This window comes from Taurulus bubalis (assembly GCF_910589615.1).
Source record: "Taurulus bubalis genome assembly, chromosome: 1".
In the NCBI taxonomy this organism is placed as follows: domain Eukaryota; kingdom Metazoa; phylum Chordata; class Actinopteri; order Perciformes; family Cottidae; genus Taurulus; species Taurulus bubalis.
Genome location: NC_136589.1, coordinates 15698768 through 15718606, shown reverse-complemented (window position 1 = coordinate 15718606; position 19839 = coordinate 15698768). Strand labels below are relative to the sequence as shown.

General features: G+C 44.1%; 1 protein-coding gene across 1 annotated transcript; it reads left to right on the top strand.

Annotated features, from left to right (window-relative positions):
• Positions 1 to 1218: 1218 nt before the first annotated feature.
• Positions 1219 to 15436, top strand: LOC306748982 (SLIT and NTRK-like protein 3; the record flags this gene model as incomplete). The annotated part of the gene is made up of 6 exons (XM_079232220.1): positions 1219 to 1458; positions 1649 to 1900; positions 2109 to 2224; positions 2494 to 3420; positions 5110 to 5329; positions 14318 to 15436. Exons 1-6 carry the CDS (start codon positions 1243 to 1245, stop codon positions 15434 to 15436), a joined length of 2850 nt encoding a protein of 949 aa, XP_079088346.1. The 5' UTR covers positions 1219 to 1242.
• Positions 15437 to 19839: the final 4403 nt, after the last annotated feature.

The following is a 19839-nucleotide window of genomic DNA, read 5'->3' as shown; positions in this document are numbered from 1 at the left end:
CTAACTCGCTGATGCTAGATTATTGCTGTATGATTACAGCTACCATACCATGATGATCATTATTGCATTTCGCGTGGCAGTGTTTCGACGCTATACGAGCAGATCGAGATGCTTCATCCAATTTAGATCTCATTAAGACTTGAGAGGAAATATCCCCTTTGCAAGACTCACGTCTCAGCTGTTTTGTTTCAAGAACTGCTGTTCTCAATCTGTTGTCATAGCAGTGCCATCCTCCTCATCACCGCCATCTCCGTCACCCTCATCACCAGTTCGTGTTCCTGTGTGTTATCGGCCCTTTTGAACATTTTGAAGAGTTTGGATTGGCAACGATGTTTTCACTCCAGTGTCATTACCACCATTATGATTATGACAGGACTCGATGGCCGATGATAATCAAACATATTCGGCTGATTGATAATATGTTGTTTTTTTTCCTCGGTTCTCTGATTGCCATGCATCTTATTAAATGGAGCACTTCATTAGACAAAAGCATTAAGAGTCTTGATTTGCATTCACCCATATTCATATTGCATACATTAAGACAACACATGCGTGACATTTCGGCTTCACCGGCCATTTGAGAGTACAGATGAATATATTCATCACAAGCTTTTTCTGCCCCCCCACTTTGTCCAAAAAAACACTCTGAAAATGATAATGCAATGTGATTCACAGGTGAACTAGCCCACGTGTTTGCCTTTGTTTTCACATTTTCAATGTCAGTATTTGGATTTATAATTAAAAAGCGATGTAGCAGCTGAGAGATTGTTCAGCACATTGTTTTTAAATCAATATTTCTATAAATGCAAAGCCTTGTTTTCCTGTGCTGGATGCACCCGACGTATGTTTACAATGGTTCTGCTCATATCACTGCATACATACGGTGGCCTCCAGTTGGCCTATACGTCATTATTCCAGTGTAATGCAATTATTTCCCCGTGGCGCTGCAGTCCGTGTGATTTAACTTTTTATTTTCTGACTGCTTACGTATGCTTGTGATGTATCATCAATCTGATTCATCCTGAAATTACTTTTGCTGTTGCCTCCTTGGCTGTTTACCCTCTTTTAATGGTGTGTGTGTGTGTGTGTGTGTGTGTGTGTGTGTGTGTGTGTGTGTGTGTGTGTTTGCGTGTGAATGTTTGCATGTATCCTGTATGTGCCGTGCCTCCCCGTGCAGTGCGGTGAGGGGCCGATGCCGGGCTGCTGCCCCAGGCTGCTGAGCTGAGAGGGAGAAGCAGGAGGATGCAGTGGGTCACTCTGACTGTGGCCCTGGGGTGTGTGTGTCTGTCCCGGGCGTCGCACACCCCCACCCCTACCCCCACCTCCACGCACACCCCTCTGGTGGACAACTCTGAGGAGGAAGTGGACGAGCCGTGCTTCGAGCCGTGCACGTGCGAGGTCAAAGAAGGCGTGCTGCACGTGCACTGCGATGGGCGGAGCTTCACTAACGCCAGCCAGGTAGCATCCACCGTTCACCTGTCTAGCAAATGCATGTGGAACCACTCTGCCCTTCATCATTTACCTCATTATGAACACGCTGTATCTCCAAGTCTAATATCCTGTCTCTAACGTGGCTTATAGGTGTCTCTAACCGTTAGATTCATGTAATTAATAAGATAACTAATCATACCTCTAATTAATCATGCAGGTGTCACAGTCGTGGGTCCGCCCTTTCAAACTCAACCTACAGAGGAACTCTCTGAGGCGTCTCTATAGCAACGGGTTTCAGCACCTTGGCAACGCAGTGTCGATAAACCTTGGCAACAATGCACTCCAGGACATCAGAGTGGGAGCTTTCCACGGGTTGGCCAAGCTGAGGCGCCTGTACCTCCATGAGAACAAGCTGGAGGTCTTCAGGAACGACACCTTCGCTGGCTTGGAGGCCCTGGAGTACCTCCAGGTAGAAGATGACCTACGTTGATTAGCCATTACTGACGTTTTCTCAATCTTACGATAGATGAATGTGACAGAAATCGTGGCGAGCAGGTGGCTGGGTGAAGGAATCTTTTTAAGATCTCTGTGCCTCAGCTTTCCTGCTGCATTCAGTCTTATTTTTTCAATCGCGGGAATTAAATGTTCGTCACATTTTCCCCATTTCCCCCACGCAGGCCGACTACAACGTGATCAAACGAATCGACAACGGTGCTCTGAGGTTCCTTTACAAGCTGCGGGTTCTCATCCTCAACGACAACCTGATCCCCGTCTTGCCCGCTCATCTGTTCAGGTTGGATTCTGATTATTTCCTCGCAAAGCTTTTTAAATTATGCAAAGACTGATCGGTAGAAATATCAGTGTCAAACACAGTTAGCCAGTCTGTACTAGCGTTGAATTAATGTTCCTGTGGCATATATTTCATATCATAAAAGACGGATTAATCATCAGATAAAAAGCAGATTCATCAGCAATGCAATGTGTGAACCTTTATTTTTGTGTGCTGTCACATTATCCTTTCATCTAACCTAGCTGACGATCTCCCTCCTCCTCCTGCTCCAGATCTGTGTCTCTGACTCATCTGGACCTGCGGGGAAACCGTCTGAAGAGCCTGGCATATGCCGGGACGCTGGAGTACGTTGGTCGCTCCCTGATGGAGCTACAGCTGGAGGAGAATCCCTGGAACTGTGGCTGCGAGGCAGTGCAGCTCCAGCAGTGGCTGGGTCAGATCCCCTACACGGCTGTAGTCGGGGACGTTACCTGCGAATATCCCTTCCACCTTCACGGCAAGGACCTGAGGGAAATCCCCCGCAAGGAGCTGTGCGCTAATCTCCCGGATAAAGAGCTGCAAGCGGAGGGGGGCGGCGGTCCATCGACGGAATCACAGCCCCAACATTTGCCCCCGAACTCGAAGCCCAACTCCCACCCCGGGCGAGCCAGGCCGACCAAACCCTCCTCCATGGTTCACGGCTCCCGCCAGAACACTCACACCTCCTCCACGTCTTCGTCCTCTTCCTCGGCAGAACGCAAAGACAGGGAGAGGCAACAGAGGCCGACGAAAAGGACCCGACCATCCAGGATATCTCCTACGCCCCGCAGTGTCAACCAGAATCCCCCCGTGGCCGGCTACCAAACACGGCCCCCGATCCCCATCATCTGTCCCATGGGCTGCACGTGCAACCTGCACATCACGGACCTGGGCCTGACCGTCAACTGCAAGGAGCACAGCTTCCTCAACGTGTCCCAGCTGACCCCTCGGCCGCTCAACGGCCGCAAGCTGTACCTGAGCGGGAACTTAATCCAGAGGATCTACCGCACGGACTTCTGGAATTTCTCCAGCCTGGACCTGCTGCACCTGGGGAACAACCGCATCTCGTACCTGCAGGAGGGGGCCTTCACCGGCCTCACCAGCCTGAGGAGCCTCTACTTGAACGGGAACAACCTGGAGAGGCTCAGTCCCCACATGTTTCTGGGGCTGCAGAATCTGAGGTAGGGATTAATTTTTTCAAGCACGTTGCCTTCACTGCACTTCAAACAAATTCATAAACTGAAACCACTTGTCAGCTTTCGGTATTTAGACGTTTGTTTAAAAGTATGTGGAAATTCATTTCACTGTAATACTGGCATAGCACTGAGCAGAACATTTTGATTATACCATTATGCCGGAATTTGATTGAAATGAAAAGGTGCCCATTCTCTTCCAGGAGTGCCATTTTGTAGTCACGCCGCCTGATGACATGCTTCAGTTGAAGTGTGAGCTTGGTGTGAGTGACAATGTAAAAAATTAATGTCTTTTATTTAATTTTTTGCATACAGACAGATAATAGGGCGTCAGAATGATGCATATGTGTCATTGTCGGATTACGCTTACGAAGATAATTCCTCTGCAAATAATATATATATACGGCAAATACCTACAGACAATTAATTGTATTAATTCGGTGAGCTGAGACAATAGATCAGCTTTCTTCCTCTGCTATATAAATAATGAGAGGGTTTCCGCTGTAATACCTCCGTGTTCAGAACATCATTCAGCCTTTTAGCTCCACTGTCTCTATATTTCAAGATAAGGGGTCAGAACACCATCAGACCCATTAATTTGACTATTAATCAATAATAAAGATCCTCTCAGGACGATGAAGAAGTCTTCCTCTTGACCTCTCGTTAGCCTTTGTTAGTGACTCTAGGGCAAGGGAGCATGAACACACAAAAAAGACGCTTTCAACTAACTTAAAAGAATCACGGAAAGGATTTCCACATGATTAAAATGCTTTGTTTAAGCATTCAGCAATTATGTTGATCCAACTTAAAGAACTTGAGTAGGACTTTATTTACTAGGGTTGGTTAAACACATTTACTAGGGTTGTGCCCAACTTAACTTAATAGGGTTGGCTAAACTAATTCTACATTAGTAAAGAAAACATTAATCAATTAAGTTGAACCAACTCAAATTAATTAATTTAATCCGGCAAAAGAAAATTAGGTTTGACTAACCCAAATAAATTAAGTGGATCCGGCCCAAGTAAATCATATTGGATCAACATAATTGCTTATTGCTTCAAGAAAGCAGTTTAATTGTGTGGAAATCCTTTCCATGATTTTATTAAGTTAGTTGAAAGTGAGTGTAATTTAAACCAGATCTATTACTTATTACAGCCAATTGACGTACATTGGATCATGCAAGGAAAAGTCGACATCAAACTTCATTCTTCACACTGATTTATATTATTGAGGAAAATCAAAAACGTAAAAATTCAAAGTGTCTGGAGTTTGACATGATGATCAGGCGCACAAGGCAAGTGGAACAAGTCGTCAGTACAAAATAACACAATTTAATTTGACACCGATAAGCTAATCAGCTGTGAAAAGGGCAGATTAAATCAAATTTCTGTTATGACTTTCTTACATAAATATTCATTTTTGCTATTTTCATGCTGCGGCACAGGAGAGGTAAATTATACTTCAAAATGAGCCGATTTGCAATGTTTACTCTGCTCTCATCAAGAACTATTTCTACAAAGTTAAGACAAAGAACATGTAAGAGTATTATATTGTCTACTCTATATCTTATTTTCTATATAAAATGCAGTGATAGTTTCCTCTATAACCACGTCCCAGTGCATTCTTAGTGTCTGTGCATGTATACAGAGACATTGCAACGTCTCATCCTCTCTTCAGGTACCTTTATTTTGAGTACAACGAGATCCACGAGGTCGATCCCGGGACTTTGGACTCTATGCCGTCCCTCCAGCTGCTGTTCCTCAACGCCAACCTGCTGCGGAGCCTCCCTCTCGGCGTGTTTGCCGGAGTTAACCTGGCTCGACTCAACCTGAGGAACAACCACCTTCTGCAGCTCCCTATGGAGGGCGTGCTGGAGCACCTCACCGGCCTGGTACAGGTAGGGAGATGGTTTTATCGTTGCAGAAGGTGGATGGCTTGAAGAAACTGCTCTGTGCTGCCAACCCACTGCTGTGTACATGAGTCAGATACCCGGCAGGAAGCTTCTAGCAGGCCCCGATTACATGCATTTGCTTTAGTGACAGTATAGCAGAAAATAAAAGATTATTTTATCACCCCTGTGGATTTACCAAACGAAAATGTGCATAATTATACAGAGTATGTTTATTCCAAATGTCAGACGATGAGATGAAAATAACTACTAGATTGCCAAGACACATCCCCATTATCACAGCTTGATGAACCAAACAAAACGAGCTGAAACCTCAGATCCAGCTTCATACCTGCTTCTGAAAGCATCTGGCAGCCCCCGTGATCTGCCGGCCTCTGGCACCGCTGCGGCGCTCCCCGTCATCTGCATCGTCTGTTGTTTTGAGAGCTCTGTTGCGGCGTTTGGGACGACGGTTGCGCCTCAGGTATTCTAATTGGAAAATTGCAATTGACTCGATTTGCATAAGTGGTCTTAATAAAGCATGAGCTAAACTGTAGAAAGCTGAACCCCTCAAGTTTTTTTGGAGCACGGTTGTAATTAACACACCTTCTTTGCAAAGAGACTGTATAAACTACATGCTTTTTGCTCACTGTTCCTGCACGACCTTACGACCCATGCACGTTTAACCACAGCATTGCGTGACTGGTTGGTGTGCACATTGCGCCCGATAAGGACCAAACCCGAGGAATTACATTTTTTTTTCTTTAATCCCGCCTCCACTCACTTCAGCAAATTTAGTGTAGGCTTTTCTTAGACAGCCGGAGTAGAACGCGGTACGGTGGGTGTGGATTAGCCTGAATGTCATTGTGAATTTCCATTTTTTACTTTGCTCCATGAAGAATTCCCAATCCTGGGTAGTGTGGGTGAGGCTGGCAGCTCAGAGGCTGTTCCTAAATGTTTGTTCAGGGGAAGGAAGACGGTGCTGCAGGAAGCATGTTGAAGTGTTATATACACCTCTGGTGTTCAAGAGCATTAAAGCATTCACCAATAGGAAGTGCATGTGACATATTCATATAAAGGCCCCCGCGGTATCACCATTGTGCTTTAAAATCTGCAGCGCGGTAATTGAATTCATTCATTTACCAGGGTTGTTATTACTCTGACAAAGCCACATTAGCGCGGCCCATGGACTGCAGAAAATAATGTGACAATGATATCACCTGTTGACTTACTGCCGGCCTGTTTGAAGCTCGGGAAGGGGGGATTTCTGGGCTCTGACGTGTGCTTTCGGAGCCAGAGTTTGCACAGTAAAAATCAAAGGGTAACACAGATGGAAGGAGGATGAAGCTTGCAGCTGCTGTAAAACAAATAAATATGTATATATATATATTTTTTTTTAAACTGTCCATTTTGATAATCTAAAAGCAGCAGCATGTACAGCTTAAAGTCATTGTTGCCATCATCAAGAACAGGATTAAACAGTTACACCCACTTACATGCTCCGATACACTTGAAAAACACCTCCCAGATGTCACTGTTATCGACAAAAATAACCAACATTAAAGGATAGCAAATGTCTGTGTTGTCTTTATTTATTTTTTAATTAGGTATTTAATAGCACAGCAAAGGCAAATGAGATAAATGAGAAATAATATTACAAAATCAAGCAGTTGAGTCAGATTCTGAGTCTGTGCCAGAAAATATCCACAGTTCAGGGATACACAAATCTTTGTCAGGAAATGCAAAGCATATGTTGTCGGACAGCTCGCGCTCATCTCTGCCAACTGCAGCGAAGAGACTCGCCCAGAGCTACATCTCACCTTTTGTGAAGTTAGATAGAAAAACAACGCACACTCTAAAGATTGATGAAAACAACACAGGATTGACAGGAGATCCTTTAATACCCAACTAACAGTCATCTGTTAACTGATTATCAGTTTTTTGTGAGTGTGAGTCAACACTCGCACAGATTCATCTTTGTGGAGGAAAGATTTACATTTTGGTAAATACACACTTTGATGAGATGAACGATGCTACAGATCTGTTTTAATATGAGGCAGCCGGTTAGTTTATTACAAAGGTAACAAAATATGTCTTGGCATTATATCTTAATTTTGTTTGAAAACATCACATGGCGTTGCTATATGAATGATCAATGCCTTTAAACATTGTGAACGTACTACTATCAGGTAGAACAGTGGTTCTTAACTTGGGTTCGATCGAACCCCTGAGTCACTCTCAGGGGTTCGGCAGGGGTCAAGACACACACAGTATAGCCCGGTTCACACTAGCAATGTCGGGCCGCAACACACCATTTTTCTTCTTTTCGTCACATTTATTTGCAGTAAATATTCATTGAGCTTTGTGTTTGTGTGAAATTCATGTTTTGTTGATTTTGTTCTTTGAACACAGTGATTTTGTGTGCAAATAATGCTCGGTTCATTTTGTGCACTAACAAAATATATACCTATGTTTTGAAGAAATCATATTTTATTTTTCCAATTACGAAGGGTTCGGTGAATGCACTGCTGAAGCTTGCAGGGTTCAGTACCTCCAATAAGGTTAAGAACCACTGAGCTAGAACATCATGGTGGACATTCCCGTTGCTCTTTTATGTCTCATAAGTTCTCAGCAATCTTTTGGGTTGACACCATTTGCTACACAGATTTGGTGTTAAATTTAACACTTTTATTCCCCTTGAGAATTGATGAAACGACATCCCTTCAAAATATCACATGAAGACACAAAGACCTTGAGCTGTGGGGAACTTAAAGGGGGCAGTCTGTAAAACATAGAACCCCATTTTTATTGCTAATGCAACACTTAAAGAGTCAAATTTAACACTAGGTCAGTGAACATATGGTCCCTATCTACAGAGTGTTAAAGTTACACTGAACATAGTGTTAACATTTCAGAGTCAATTCAACTCTAGTAAGAGTTAATATTTTACACTACACTGAGAAGTGTTACTCAGATTTTACACTAGGATGTAAATAACACTTGTAGTGTTATCTACATTTGACACTAAGACTAATTAATACTCTTCATTAGTGTTAGACCTACTTGATACTAAGTGTTATTTTAACTGACTCTTGCCATTGTTAAAACATATTCACTCTTGTATCTACTCCCTATTAGTGTACTTTGTATCCAACACTTACTTATTTATTTTCAATTGAATCCTTTTTAACTCTTCAACAGAATAACTTTGAAGTGTTTTTGCATTTTCTCACTTTACCATGTCCAGCTAACACTTAAAACAATAAAACCAAAAAAAATGTCTGCAGGAGGAAAAACAACAAACACCAGTATATTCATGTCTTAATAAGAATTTATTAAAAATAAAAACATCTTAGTTTAGTTTGCATACAATGTTCATTATCTTTAAGTTCTTTAAGTGTAACCACTGTCCGTCAGACCTTTCGTCGCTGTAGTCCAGACCTTACGTCTCCACCAGGTTTCTTAGCCAACACAGATTTGCTGTGAAACAAATAGAGGACAAGACAATATTCATGAGGGAGAAATTATTCATATAATGAGTAGTATGCATGGTCCATGATCCAGATAACCACGATCCATGAAGCAGAAGGAGGTAGAGAGAGGGGGGGTCATCAGCAGGGCCATGGCAGCAGGCAGGACCGGTTCCAGGCAGGGTAATAATGAAGGGTGATAATTCAGTTGAACTGGACAAAAAAGAAACGATTGTATGCCGTAACTGATTTTTATGAAACTTTAGCTTTAAAGTTAATCCCATGCAATGCCCATGCAGTCAAAAGAGCATTTACAGTGTTTGCTATTTTACTGTGATCTATGTACATTAAAACAATACAACACTGTCAATCCTCCACATTGAGCTCTCTTGCCCACATTGTCTAGATTGATGTTAGCTAGTTAGCCTTATTTTGGCTTAACTGTGCAGCACATTTGTGTATGAAGTGTTTGTTTAACAACAATATAAATGTATTCTAATTATTCTCTTCTGCTTAAATGCCAACATTTGGTTTCACAAGTGATTTAGAGAAACTTACCAGTCTTTTGAGAAGTGCAAGATGGCGCAGTGAGGAGACTCCTGATCCATTTGAGAGGAGAAGGCGGTGGGCGGAGCCTCACAGAGTAAAGAGTACTTTCCAGAGTACACTACCATCTTGTAGCAGTGTACCAATACATCAACACTGGGGTTTGTTTTACTCTTGCTGTTGGTCTGTTAATCTGAAAGAGTCAATGTACTTTGACACCTATGGATGAAATATGATTCATCTGGCCTTGTTTGGACTCTATAGGTTCCTCTCAGCCTGCAGCACATGGCTAGAGTGAAGCGAGGACCGTTCAGGGACCGGGAAGGGAGTGGGAATTTTTATTTATTTAGAGTTGACACGATTGCTCGAAAATCCTGAACTAAAATAATTATTAAAAATACTTAACTTTACTCAATCAAAGCCAAACATCGCACATATACTCTTAACATATAGAGCTATCTTATATATATATATGTTGTATATATTAAAAACATTCATTAATATTACGATAAGAAAAAACAACTTTTAGTTTCTTTCATTTTTTAAATATATATCTATATTTTCATTTTCGGTGTACTATTATAAACTAATATACCACTAACACATATATTAACTTATTATCTATGTTCACACAAGTTTTCTGTATATTATAGCTTTTAAAATTATTCAAATAGACCTTGGGGTGAGGAGATATTCAGTATTTAGTTGATTGCAAACCATTCACAATTTTCGTCATTAAATTGTCTGGGGTACTGTTTCAGCCACTGAAAGACAGAATGTCGGCCGATCAGCGGGCTTAATAACGAACGTGAATCTTTTACAAAATCTCATTCATAATTTCCACCTTTAATATGTCTTACTTACTGAATATTAAAATTCAACTCTCTGTTATCAGACCGGCAGAATGAGTTTCACTATTGAATCTAATATTTAAGGAATGCTGCCGTAGTGGCGAGCCTGTGGCGAGGACAGTCGGAACGGACTCTTAATAGTATTAACATTGATTCAAGTCTAAAACTCAACTGATAGGCGGGTAATAGAGGTAATTATAACCACGAATGTTCTCACCAGATTCTATTAAAAGATTAGCTGTCAGGATACATTTGCTTTTCTTAGTCTGTACATTATTTTCAGTTGGTTTGGTTTGCATCCTGCTGCACACAAAACAAACCAGCGGGTGTGTTTGTGCTCTGAGAATAAGTTATATATGGGTTTTTGTGTTTTTTTTCTTTGGTAATATCGGCCAATATTGCACTTGAAACTGCACAGCAAACACACAGCCACACAGGTGTTTAGAGATAAACTATTAGCTATATAAAGGTTCGGTCATCGAGTAATACCAATGTATTTTCTATTTCAGGATGCAGGATAGTCAGTAGGTAAATGCAAGTAGAGCCGGTTTACAATTAAATAAGAAGGCAGGATTTCCTCATAATTTAGTATTAATAACCACCTTTATTTGATTGCCTGTAGGGGAGGATTACATATATATGTATATACATATATACATTGCACTTATTACTGTAGTACATTTCTATCAATATATTCTGATATTTAATAAAACATTGAGTGTTAAACACATTTTCATTCTACTGAGTTTAATGGTTGTAAGAGTGATGCTGCGTTCACACCAAACGCGTCGCGAATTTGACTCAAAGTCAATGCACAGACGCGAATGACGCAAATTTGGTGTGAATGCAGTATTACTCTGTTTTTAAAGGGAAATATTGTGTACATTCCAATGCTGCGGTAGATTTTGGTAATTAATAGCAGTTAGCATTTGTTGCAACATACCAAATTACCAAATACACAATTTGGAAATTAGATTATTGTCATGATATGGCCATATAGATGGAGAGGTAGTAAACGATGATGTTGGATGACAGTTCAGCCTTTTAAGCAGTCGGGATGAAATAGATTCTTTCCCATGTGTTTGATTTACAAAAAAAAGGTTGACACCAAAAAATCTGCATTCCCGGCCCCGTTTTGTTGTTTAGTATTGTATTTCTCTGCAGGCAAACATGCTCATCACGCCATGTCTGAAGACGTCGACATACGTCTACATCACGCACTTCAAACACAGAAAAGCCAGATATCTAACACAGCAACATTAAAAGCCAGTGTTTGTTTTCCCCCAGAAAAAAAAAAGATCAAGGGCCTCTTCTCCGTGTTTCACTGATGGTCAGCAATCACACAGAGGCAGAGATGCCAATTTCTCTACCGACTATAGCCTCAATGGAGCAGAAACTGTTGCTCTTTGCTCTTTGCCATTACCGCTGCTCTCTCTCTCACTCTCTCTCTCTCACTCTTTCTCTCTCTCTCTCTCTCTCTCTCTCTCTCTCTCTCTCTCTCTCTCTCTCTACCGAAATGAAACACAAGCCGCTGGATAGGACCAGTTTGTGCACCTTTCACCGAGGGGTTATTGAAGTTGCTCTGGGAAAATATGGGAAACCATGATCAGAGGTAGAAGTCGACAAGGCAGGCGAAGAGAACGTGAGCATACGATGAAAGTAAATTACATTAAACACATTATAAATCACACTCTGATGAAATCTAACGACGTGAGAATGTCTGCTTTGTACGTGTAGCATCTCCCACTCTATGAAGACTGGTTTCCTAATACACGTATTTTTCAGAAAAAAATACATTTTGCATATGCTGCAGATTTCTCTTCTAATGCACTCTTTTCATTTTTGTGCTCTGTGTATTATTCACCAAAAGACAATGAAACACATTCATCAGGTTGGAGAAGGCTTGGCTCAGAGCCGTTTCTCCACCAGGGACCAGAGCAGGATCCTTCGCTCTGAACTTCCAAAAACCCGCTTGTATTGACTATATTCCCCTGAACTAACTGCAGCGATTGCTGTTTGGGAAAAGTGATCAATTATACGACTCACGGCTCGCTGAGAAAATTTAGAATTTCTTCCCTGAAGTGATTTTTTCTATTTCTTTATGGCTCACAAAGTACATTTTGGACAATTATTGCTTGATCTTTGATCTGTGTCATAATGATAAAAACCCACAAGAGCAAAATGCACCCCTCTGCGGCTAAAGCGTGGCAGTTAACATCCAAAATTGGTGGCATTATTTCAGTCGGGCTGATTTTTGGGTGATTTTTTATGTATTTCTTCCTGAATATGATAACAAGAAGAACACAGATAATGTTGCACTCAAGACTCTGGTGGCTGTTTTTGCTACCATAGTGTATATACTGTATGATGATGATGATGATGATATAACACCATTAACATCCTATTTGCGACGTTATAAGTGGAAGGACGTTAACAAAACAAAAAAATTATGATGCACAGAAATGTGATTGATGCACTCGCATGTTCTCTACCTCTCAGACCTGTCGGGCAAACTAAGGGTCTATGATTTCCCTTCAAAACTTTCACAGACTTTGATTGACAAGCTGACAGCAAATCACACACTAGGTAACCAGGCGTATAAATTGTAAACGCTGTTGGACACGTTGGACAGATGCTTGCAAAAGAGAAGGCGATAGAGCCCATGGGATCCATGTGAAAGCAAACAATACGCAGAATAAAATGCTCCAAGAATTTCAACCAGATAGAGGATTGTTTATGAAAGTTATATAAAACTGCAAAAACGAGCTGATCGTTTATTTCTTTTTTCGGTCATATGGTTTTTTAATGTGCATTCAAGCTGAATCACATGGGGAACTGCTTTTTTAGGCAACCAACCTCTAATGTAGTGGAAGTGTTCAAATGGAGTTAAAACTGCAGCAGATTGTTGTTTCTACTCACCCTCCATCGCAATTATGTCCTTATGAAAGCCTCACAAAAGCCCACAGTGGGATAACTCCAATAAAGTGATGGAGGCGTGGGGAAGTATAGTCGTACCGCGGCTCCCACAACAGCAACGCTGAATCATCGCAAAAAAAAAACATCCATCTATTTCTGCAAGCCAGGGTGTTGGCCTCGCCAAATTAGCATGACAACATTTGTGCAAGCCTTCCTTGGAAGAGCGACAGAGGGAATATCAGCTCCTGTTGACGGCGTCATCGCTAAAGATATGGAACAGATCTGCGCTGCAGACAATGCAACGTGATGAGAGTGATTCCCTTTGTGCATAATCTGCTTTACCCTTTTCAAAATGTGAACGCAAAGTGAATATCTGAGTTTCAGTTTTTTTAGGACACACAATCAATAGCTGGCAATGAGAAAAAATGGATTTGCTCACGCACACACCTATTGGATTATAGCACGGGGGAGAGTTGCATCACATTCCGTCTTGTTAAAATACAAAGTGCCGTGATGCTCGTCACACAAAACCTGCTGGTGAGTTTTGTCAATAACCACTTATGTAAACTCTGAGTGGTCTTTATTGTGAAATGTTCCCACAACCTGCTGGAGCACATGTGTGAACAACTTTTAGAAAGAGCACCTGCCTGTGTGTGTGTGTGTGTGTGTGTGTGTGTGTGTGTGTGTGTGTGTGTGTGTGTGTGTGTGTGTGTGTGTGTGTGTGTGAGGGGGGGGGGGGGGGGGGTCACTGCCCAGTTGTTCTCCATTATTATGGGGAGAGTGTATCATGCCTCTGCACAGCCATTCAGGAAATGTGAGCACTTCACTGTTTTGATGACCCTTTAACAACATTATTTACGTTAATCAGTACTTTACATCGCCTGCATATTAAAAAAAAACATGGAAAAACCCGTTGGCCATCGTGGAGAGCTGTATTCTATTATGCAAATGCAGAAAAACTCATTTTCCATATATTCGGAGGCGAAGGCAACTGGGATAACAGCATTTTTCTTGTTGTCATCTCGATAGAGGCCCCGGCTGATTGTCTTCCACACAAGAGACAGTTAAAAAGTGACCAAGGATGTCAGCAAAATGATCTATTTTTTTGTTTACCGTTCACAAAGTGATTCATGAATGTGCAATGCTCGACAGACCCGTAATTAGTGCTCTGTACCCGATGACAAAGTGCTGTGGTGTTGTGTGTGTTCCTCCAGGTGGACCTGCAGCTGAACCCGTGGGAGTGTAGCTGTGAGGCGGCGCCGCTGAAGCGTTGGCTGGAGGGGCTCAGTGCCGTGGTGGTGGTGGGAGAGGTGGTATGCCACTCCCCAGATAAGACCCAGGGAGTGGACCTCCGCTCCCTCTCCATGGAGCTGCTGTGCCCTGATCTGGAGCCCCAGGAGGACCAGGAGGAGCAGACCGCCACCTCAACAGCTGCAGACGGCGGCGGCGCGTCGGTCAGCTACCCGGGTTTAGGACCGGGCCCCCTGATCCCTCCCGGGAGGGATTCGATCCCTCTGTCGGTGTTGGTGCTCAGCCTGCTGGTGTTGTTTGTGTCTGCGTTCTTCGCGGCAGCGGCACTAATCGCCTACGCCCTGAGGAGGCGGGACAAGCTGCCGTTCCGCCGCCAGGGAGAGGTTGACTTGGCGGGCATCCAGATGGAGTGTGGCATCTTCACCGAGCAGACCCACCACCATCACCACCACCATCACCACGGCCTCCCGGAGACGCCGCCGCCTCCTCCGGCCGAACACAACCATGTGTACGATACCATCTTGCCCCCGAAGGGCCCCAACGCCGCTGCGGCGCCCCACATGTGTAGCAACCCCATCTACAAGGAGGAGCAGGATGCCGCCGTGAAGCAGCGGCCGCAGCAGTCATTTGTAGCTTCCAAAGAGAGCGAGGGAGGGTACTGCTCTGCGGCAGAGAAGGAGAGGGAGTGGACTCTGCAGGTGACCTCGTCCCCCATCAATACCGTCACAGGGGCCATGGGGCCGCTCCCAGGCCTCCACGGGAACGGCATCCTCTGCCCGACGGTGATCGACAGCCAGGGCCCGACCCCTAAGGTGGAGCTGGTGGACTGCCTCTTCAGACTCCCCGCCCCGGAGTTCAGAGACCTGCCGGACAGGTACGCAAGGCCTCCGCCCCGCTACCCGCACCCACAAGGCTCCAAACAGGACGGTCGGCCCGACCAGCCGCTCATGGTCAGCACCGCCAACTCCACGGTGGGCGGCGGTCACGGCGGCCAGAACGAGCAGGGAGCAGGAGAGCAGAGAGCTAGACTGAGGACCACGCCAGACTACATGGAGGTGCTGGACCGATCTTACCAGTTTTAACACTCCCCCTCTTCCTCCTCCTCCTCTCCTCATCATCTCCCTGTGTGGAGATGAATCATCTCGCAACAATGACTCCTGTGGCTTTGAGAGGAGCCTGTGGGGGAGTGGGACTACACTACACACATGTTTATTCCTGGATAACGAGCTGAGGTCAGTTTTTTTTTTTTTCAGCTGCAGCCCCCCTACCGATTTTTTTTTCTCCTCTATTACGCCAATCGAAATAGTACCAAGGCTCCGTCTTTTTTCTACTCAGCGCCACAATGAGCAGGAGACAGTGTGGCGGCGGTGGGCGTCAGTGTTCATACTATCAGCTCTTTGCAACATTGAACAAAGAGTCATAAACTGCGACAGCCAGAGGGTGTGGAGCAAGAACTGGGTGGACGTGTAAAATGGAGACAGAGAACGAAGCGAGAGGGAGATAAATGACTGAAAACAGCCAAGTGCCTTAGCAATGAACAGCCAGCAGTGTGGTCGATGCTTATTTTTCTATGAATACAGATCTATTTATCTAAACAAAGAGGTTTGACTACCAACGGATGGGACGCTGATGGACGACTGAGACTGAAACCAATCAAAGCCGCCGAATAATTGCATTCCCTGGATGAGCCAAAAATAATAATATACCCAGTCAATAGTGGAGTTGTTTGTATGCAGTTCAGTTCATTCTCATCTCATCCAGTTAACTTAATTTGCTTATCCAGTTGAATTTTTCACAGGGCTAGATGGGGGACACATCCAGGAATGGCTGGTGGATGTGTGAAATTATGGAAAAAAGGTTCTGGTTTTATGGATGTAAGGATGCAGAAGTTATTTTTTGTATTAATGCAAGACAAAACAAGAGGAAGGCCGACACACAGACGGACATTATGGCGATGGATGCCATTTTGGATTTCTTAATGAATCAGCCAGACTTAATGAAGCCACGAGGACCTCTGCTCCCCATTTTCTTGCATTGGACAAAAGACACAGAGGTTATTGTATTGATTTTTAAGTATTTCTCAGAGGAAATTTGAATGAAGAAAAAACCCAACAACAACAATGGACATAAAAACAAACAGAACCTGAAGGCATTTCTTTTTCATCGAAAAAAAAAGACAGACAGACACTTCTTTCAACTATCGATTATTATCTTTTACGGAGGTACCTTTTTATGCTTTCATCTCCTACCAATAGTAGAGGCAGTTGTGAATATATTTATTCTTAGTTTTTGCGTGTTGAAGCTCTCCTGTGAGGGATCATGTTATATCAATGTATAGGATGATTCTGCATCTGGTTCAGTCTTCTTACCGCCGACCCACGAAATACAATAAAGGGTGCTACGTAAAAACCTTGCAACGGCAGCTACTGTGTGACACACTGACACACACACACGCACGCGAGCGCACGCCCTGACCCCCGTATAGATGCATACTCGCTCTCTCCGTCTCCATTTCCTTAATAGTGCATGAAAGAAGCAGCTCGTGGTGTGCTAAGCCGGTGAGCTTGTCCACGTAGCGTGTTCGAGGATCAGATGAGAGTGGAGCCTGCAGGGCTCCTCACGCACTAAAAGATGGCGATAGAAGTTAATAGTGTGAAATCTACTGCATTAAGGGTATAAAATCAATACCATCTATTTGTGAAATAAGGACATGGGGGGGGGGGGGCCCGTGGCCCCGGGGACAAGGTCGTGAATTGCTCCATTTCTCTTTCAGTGCTGTTTCTTTCTTAATGATTTTCTCCTCTTCTTATCTCTCTGTTTGCTTTGCTCTTTTCTCTTTCATTCCTTTTTTCCCTTTTCACATTTTTCGTCCTCTCCTCTACTTCCCCTTCCCTCTCTTTCTCTCTTGTTGCTCCGGCTGTCAGCTCAGCCTCCCAGGACAGACACAGAGAGGCTGCTCTATATGCTGCTCAACACACAGGTAGCTTGCACCGAAGTGTGTGTGTGTGTGTGTGTTTCTCTTTCTGCTGGGCTCTTTCCATCCTTCGGTGATGAGTACAGTTCTTCAGACGCCTCCTCACTCTCAGTGTTCAGAACTCTGCTGCGCAGATAATCCCCCTGTGAATGCGTTTGAGTGTGCACACGCGGGACTGTGTGTGTGTGTGTGTGTGTGTGTGTGTGTGTGTGTGTGTGTGTGTATTCAGAGGGGTGTGCCTTTTGTTTCTAAGTGTATGTGTGTGTGTGTGTTTAAGGAAGTATGTGCAGCAGGGTGTTGTGCAGCTAATGTGTGTGTGTGTGTGTGTGTGTGTGTGTGTGTGTGTGTGTGTGTGTGTGTGTGTGTGCGCGGTGGAGAGAGGGATGCGGTGCCTCAGCCTCCGTCCAGCCTTGATCCTCTAAGCTGTGTAGTTCACTCATGCCACATCAGCCCCATTGTGTCTCCAGACAAAGAAGCCAAGTTAAAACTAAATGCCAGTTAAAGCAACAAACGACTAATTATAGCATCATTCTCTAACCCTTCTCCGCTTCGTAATGCCTCCTTCTCACTTCCTACGCCCTTGAACGTCTAATTTCGGAAAACACTTTCTGTTCTGGACTCATTCCAGCTGTGCGCGTGCGCGCATGTGCGTATTCTTGCTCTATGGTGTTTCCCATGTATGCGCGTGCATGTGCCATGTGTTTGTGTTTGACTATCTGACAGCTTTGCTATAGTTCATGTGTTTGGGTCCTGTCAGAGCCGTCCTGTCACTGTGTGGAGAAAAAAAAATCGTTCATTTCCCAGAGTCGAGGATGAAAGAGTCTTTAGACTTCAAACGCCTGTGGGCCTCTGTGGCTTAGATTGCCTCTCGCTCTTCCTCCACCGCCGTGTCATTTATTCCTTTAAAAAAACAAAACAACAACAACATAAAAAAATAAATAAGAAAGCAGTGCGGCTGTGGCATCGGTTAAGTAGAGATGGCAGAGACACGGCGAGGAGCCGGACAATTAGCCTGATTAAAACACTGTCATTTCGCATAATAGATTTAGCCTGGGCTGCGATTTAGGCGGATCCTTTCTGAGTGAGCTTGTGTGTGTGTGTGTGTGTGTGTGTGTGTGTGTGTGTGTGTGTGTGTGTGTTTGTGTGTGTGTGTGTGAAAGCATGAAACCATATTCTTCTCCGCGTATTAAATATGCACAGTTGGGTATAGTTTGATTCAGTGAAAAGAGATCTATTTAAAAGGCATGGTGCATAGCTGCAGAAGCTTTGGTGTTTGGGCATGACAAATAGTTGTGGAAGAGCCGGTCATCGCTCACACACACACACACACACACACACACACACACACACACACACACACACACACACACACACACACACACATACACAGACACACATCATTGTATCGGTGCTGCAGACGTGCACGCGCCTTCATCATGCAGATGTGAACCGCAACCCGACAAGTGCACATGCAAACACAGCATCTGCTGCAGCGCCAGGATGTTGTTTGGTTGCTCTGCATTGCAGTAATCGGCTCCACTCTTCTCCTCTCTGCTCTCACCCACAGACAATCACTGGCTCTCTCAATGGGCAACATCGGCGAGGGAAATATCTACAAAGAGAGCGAGAGACGTAGGGAGAGAGAGAGAAAGAGAGAGAGAGAGTATAGGAAGATGCTGGAAGGGAGAGGATGATGATAAGGTAGGGAGGGAAAGAGGGACTAAGCAGGACAGAGGGAGATTTGAGGGAGGATGGGAGGAGATGAAAAGAATTGGAGAAAGATCAGCGAGCGGGTGTTTCCAGGCTCACGGCTGCTGGAGGACTTGTTAATGTGTGCGGAGAGGAGAGTTACAGTAGGTATGAGGATGTGCTCACAGTACATGTACGTGTGAAGCAGACAGAGGCTGGATGTGCCGTCGTGAATCCACACATTCCTGGCCGCCGCTTTGTGACTGCTCTCCGGCACACAACGCCACCCACATGGTCTCTGCAAAGACCCGGAGCTCAATTACTGTCTGCCAAGCAGTTACGGTCAGAAGAGGAAGATTCCCGTGCCAGTCTAACATGACAATACTTATTTACGGGGGTTGTGAAGCAAAATGGTGGATTATTCGGCGTGTTGGCTAGGTGTTATTATGGTAAGCTGATATGTGTCTGTTACCGTGTCATTCTGCTGTTGCGGTAAGCCGGAGTGGAGACAGTAAGATGGCAGAAGCCGGGCCCGCCTGACGGTGAAAGCGTCATATGAGCTTTACAGGCCTTGTGCTGCGCGCTGCCCGCAGCTTTTTTTCATATCTTTGTGCACATTCATGTGAGTTTTAAGGTTTGTGTGTGAAAGATGCGGAACAGGCGAAGGAGAATGAGGAGGAACCAGGGAGTTTCATTTTTTTCTCTTCAGATTTTGACTCAAAAATACTCTTTGAAAAAAGCAGTGGCTTTGAACAGATTTTCACTTGGATTTTAAATCCGCTGAAAAATAAAAGTGTTGAGTTTTCTGCTGCATTCAGAGGC